The sequence below is a fragment of the Pinus tabuliformis genome, chromosome 9 (genome assembly GCF_031772625.1).
Source record: "Pinus tabuliformis cultivar Carrire ecotype Pingquan chromosome 9, CPIR1, whole genome shotgun sequence".
In the NCBI taxonomy this organism is placed as follows: Eukaryota; Viridiplantae; Streptophyta; class Pinopsida; order Pinales; family Pinaceae; genus Pinus; species Pinus tabuliformis.
The window spans coordinates 148,327,678-148,332,755 of NC_142307.1; the positions used below are offsets into that span (position 1 = coordinate 148,327,678).

Here is a 5,078-nt window from a genome sequence, read left to right on the forward strand (position 1 = left end):
GTGAGGTACTTGCACGAGGATTACCTGCTCGATAAAACGGTTTCCTCTCTCCTTTGACGTGCTACGTGTCGCCTGCTAAATGGAATCAGGTGACTCCCCCCTATTACCACTTACCACTTTTTCTCCGTTCGATAACCCACTTTTGGTTATAAACCCACCTTTATTCTTTGACTAATGCACGAGCTTATTAGCATCCGATGGCTGTAGATCTTCTACCATCGACGGCTGCGACGACTCCTTTGGATTCCTCTTCTGCTAACACTTAAGTTAATCTACACTGTTCATTTCTTGACGCCATTCTACGCGACTTAATCATGGCCACTTATCACAAACAATTCTCCGTTGATCTAGCTTATCCAACGGCTCCTATGTATCGACACCTCACTTCTTCATTCCTCCCTTTACTTCGTTTTAATGTTGTTTCTTCAGTTTTCTTCTGTGGTTTCAGTTTTCTTCAGGGTTCTGGTCTTTCGTTGTTCTACCACACAACTCTCTCCCAAGCTTAACTCTGCATATTCTTTATTCATTTTCACTCCTGAACTTCACTTGGATCCTTTGATCAGATTCAATGATCAAACCATGATCCTTCATCCTCACTTCTTCTCTATGATCTGCCTGAACTCCACCTGCATACATATACTATGCAGAAACTCTAATTCACCCACAATTTATCATTCAGTTTATTCAATCCACATGCTTACACACTTTAGGAATCGAATTCTTTGTATATATATAAATATAAACAAATGATTACATAATGAGACTCTTTGTCTCTCTGGCCTGATTTACATTCAGTTAGCCTTTCTCATTTCAATTCTCGTAGGCTCACAATCCAACGTATCTAACTCTCAACCTGACAGACTAACCAACTAACCTTTGACTATGCCTTTTAGGCTTACATTTGTACAAAAGGATTCTACAACCAATTCTTGTTTTAGATCCATAACCTTCTCAACAAAATCCTAAAATCTCTCCCTTATCTCTAAGGATCCTCTCTAATCCACACAATCATGAACTAACTCCTAGTTCCTCTAACTCACACACTATTCTTGAAATCTCTCTTAACGAGAAGATTTCATTACAATATCCTCACTATTATACAACCCTCATAAAAACATAGGGAAATAAATAATCAATCACTCTTTATGGAATCAGGGCCCTTGAAACACAAGACCTTATGCTTACTAAAATGCAATGGTTTTTCTGAGTAGGATGCTCCTGCATCAACAAAGTAGAATCTCTATTTAATGAGAATTTGTGGCCTACATAGATAGTGCACAATAACCTTGAAAGAAGACTTACCTTGGTTGAAAACTAATGTCAAGGAAAAATGTTTGCTTATTTTAAGAAATTAGTTGGCACCAACAAAGATCATCCATCAAAACCCTAGCCATGAAAATCAATAGGAAATGCAAGATCATCCACAACATTTATCTCCACAAGAAGTTGCTCTATTCCATAGGAATATTTATCATGGTAAAAGTAAATAAGAAATATTAATACTCTAGAAGTAGTAATGATCCAAGTGGGGGATGAGAGGCTCTGATGGCGACTGCAGTGCGAGGCGGTTACGGTTAGGGTTTCGTCCTGTGAATCCCTGTCTACAGGTTTACTGCGCTCGTTCCCTGCGTCCCTCCCGGTTTACCTCTCCTATGCTACCGCTGCCGTTTCGCGTCCGTCATCCACCATCCGACGCCCTGCGGTTCCCCGTCTCCGCATCGCACAGACCCTGCCGTTGATAGCCTCCTTGCCGTTACGCTCTCTACCGTTTCCCGTAACCTTCCCTGGTCACCTGTGTTTCGAGGTGCCCGCCGTTTCGAGGGCTTCGCTAGCTGGCACCATGGAGGACATAGAAGCTGTCGATTTCACCGAAGATCCACTGGAAGGCGTCTCCACCTGGCGTATGCCCCATTCCACCTCACAAGGTATATTTTTTCCGGATCCCTCAGAAAATTTGGTTGCTTACTCTCCCGGTAATTCCTCGCGACAACGGCCCGTTATTCTCCCGGATATTCCCCCCACCTGGCCGGCCCTATCTACACCGCCTCACTCGTCGGCTACTCTGGGTTTTGTCGCTGGTTGTCTTAACCCTAACCCTAGTTCCTCACAGTCCGCTGCGTATCAATGGCCTTTTTCCGTCGCTCCGTCTTCTGCTCCCCCTCCATTTCCCCCCGCTGCCGGCTCGCATTCGGGTTGCTTCACTGATATTCCCCCTCTCTCCGGTTCCCTCCCCGGCTCTGACCCCCCTCCCCCTCCCCTTGCTCTCGCCTCTAACCCTTGTAGCGGGTCGGACACCGCCCCGGTATCGATCCCCTCCCTCTCACATCCGCCGAGAACTGGACAGGGTAAAAGGTACCGTTGTTTCAGATCCAGGGAAGAAGACACTTTCCTCCGGCTTGAGGAGGACATCCAGTGGGGAGACGTCATGGAATTTGCAGACAGGGTTCTTGTGGGTCGCATCAGAGGCAGAAATTACACTGCTGCACGCTTGAAAGCCTGGGCTACAGAAGTTTGGGGACAACACTTGGTTGATATCCCCTTCGTGCAAACATTTGTGAGAGGATGGTTTGCCCTACGTTTCGCTCGTGCAGATCACACAAACTGGGTACTCTCCTCCTTTTGGCACTTCAAGCATGCCCCGGTTCTTCTCAAGCACTGGACTCCCATGTTCGATCCGGCCATGGAACAGATCGGCATCGGCCCTGTGTGGATCAGACTCCCCAGCCTACCCTTGCAATTTTGGTCCGAAGATATCTTCCGCAGAATTGGTAATGTGATCGACGTCTTCATGGATTATGATAAATCATATCTACACACAGGTATGATGGCATATGAACGGCTCCTCATTAACTTAGATACCAGGGGAGGACTTCTCGAATACATCACTATACAATGGAGGGACTTTTCCAGGAAGCAGAACATAGACTACGAAGGGATACCTTATAGATGTCGCCGTTGCCATAAGGTTGGTCACCTCTATCGGGACTGCCCACTACTGAGGAAAGGGCCGAATCAAGAACAGACACAAGCACAGGCAGGTCCTCGGGCAGATGCACAGGCACATCCCTCCCCTCCCTCCACTCAACCACAGTCTGCGATGCCCTCGGAGACCCCTGAACAGGCTGAAGCTGCTCCTCACATTCCGGTCGGATCTCAGGCAGAGGATCCCACCTGTTCATCTCCTGCCCCCGTTCCAGAAGACTCTGAACCGGCGGGCGACAATACTCCGGGTATGTCAGCAGTCTCCTCTCCTATTATTTTTTCATCCATGCATGATATGACTTCCTCTGTCTCTCTGCATCGGGTTGCATCCTCCCCTCCGCTTGCATCTGCTCCTTCATTTCCCCCTTCCCAGCCTCCCATCCCTCCCTCCACTCTTAATTGCCCCATCCCCTCCCCCTCTACTTGCGTTTCGCCGTGTTTGCCATCTATCCCCTCTCAGATGACTGATCCATTACCGGCCCCCGTCTCCCCGGCTCCTCCCCGATACTCTCTCCGACCCTAGATTAGAGTGCATGGATATGATGCCATTGGACTTGACCTTGACCCCTCGCCTTCTCATCAGAAGCTATCGCGGGGGCGACCTTCCCGCTTATCTAAAGCCAGACATGCTGTTGATGCTGAAGTCGCTCTTGGACGTCAGCAAACCATCTTCAGGGCCCTTAGAGCATTGAAAAGCCCTGCACATCATCCGTCATGAAGATTTTGTCCTTCAATTGCAGGGGGTTTGCTAGTACGCCCAAAAAAATAGCTCTTCGGAGACTTCTCTCCCACTCTTTATCGGACATTATCTTTCTGCAAGAAACACTCTGTTTTGCGGACACCCTTATACCAACTCTCGAGGCCTGGTTACCCAACTGGACCTTCCACACCATCGATGCTTCCGGGCGATTTGGTGGTTTGGCGATTGGGATCAATAACAGAGCGCTGAGAATCATCAACACCTGGGGAGGTAGAGGACACATTGGCATCGATGCCTATGCTCTGTCTATGGAAACAGAACTCAGACTCATCAATGTATATGGCCCCTGTTCTGACAGGGCCGCCTATTGGCAATCTCTTTTGTCCTCCGCACTCTTTCAAGAAGATAACATTATCCTGGGAGGGGACATGAACTTCACCATGGGATTTTGTGAATCATGGGGGCATGCCGCCATGATCGATCCCTTCTCAGATACTATATCCACCCTTCTGGATGACCACCACTGGATTGACACCCCCATGGCTAAATTACAACACACTTGGACTAACAATAGAAGTGGTGATCAGAGTCTTGCCAGAAGGCTTGATCGATTTCTTATTAAAGAACCCCTCCATAACAGGATCGCTCGTATCAAGCAATGGGTGGGCTCAGGTGGCATCTCCGATCATAGACCAATATATATGGAATTCTCTGATATTCACAACAAAATTAGGAGCCCCTTCAAATTCAACTCCTCCTGGTTAAAAGACCCCTCCTACATACAGCTGATCACCGATTACTGGCGGAGTCACCCTATCAATGAGGAGGAACATTTCATTGAGGGTTTCATCAGGAAACTATCGGAGCTTAAAAGGATCTCTAAGATTTGGGCACACCAAAAGAGACTCAGTGATGATCAATCCTTGAAGGAGGCTGAAGATATCATAGCATCACATGAAGAGGAGGATGGGGGCATCTTTCCATCACAGGAAAGAAAACTTATACATGTCTCTTATAGAAAAGCGATCACAGATCCTGAAAAGCAGAGAGGAAGGTTGGAGGCTGCATAGCCGAGCCATATGGCTCGCTGAGGGGGATGCAAACACTCGATTCTATCACAGATTCACCAATGGGAGATGGCCATTAACACCATATGGGAACTAAGGGATGAACAGGATCATATAGTCACTACACAGAGACGACTATCTAAGCTAGCGACTGATCATTTCAGGAATATCTACAAAGCCCCCCGTGAAACAAACATACTTGATATTATGAGAGTGGCCGAACAGTTTCCCAGATTCGTCAATCCAAAGGAACACGATGACCTCACTAAGGAGGTGTCTATGGCTGAGCTAGAAGCTACCATCAAATGGTTTAAGAAGGATAAGAGTCC

At 47.3% G+C, this 5,078-nt stretch overlaps 1 protein-coding gene across 1 annotated transcript; it reads left to right on the forward strand.

The window, feature by feature from the left end:
• The first annotated feature begins 3,696 nt into the window (after window positions 1-3,696).
• LOC149147545 (uncharacterized) lies at window positions 3,697-4,752 on the forward strand. The gene has a single exon (XM_089441867.1). The coding sequence runs from the start codon at window positions 3,697-3,699 to the stop codon at window positions 4,750-4,752; it is 1,056 nt and encodes a 351-aa protein (XP_089297993.1).
• The last annotated feature ends 326 nt before the right edge of the window (window positions 4,753-5,078 follow it).

Excerpts from the sequence above, each read along its gene's own strand:
- LOC149147545 (XM_089441867.1), top strand. The coding sequence starts at position 3,697 with ATGAAGATTTTGTCCTTCAATTGCAGGGGGTTTGCTAGTACGCCCAAA.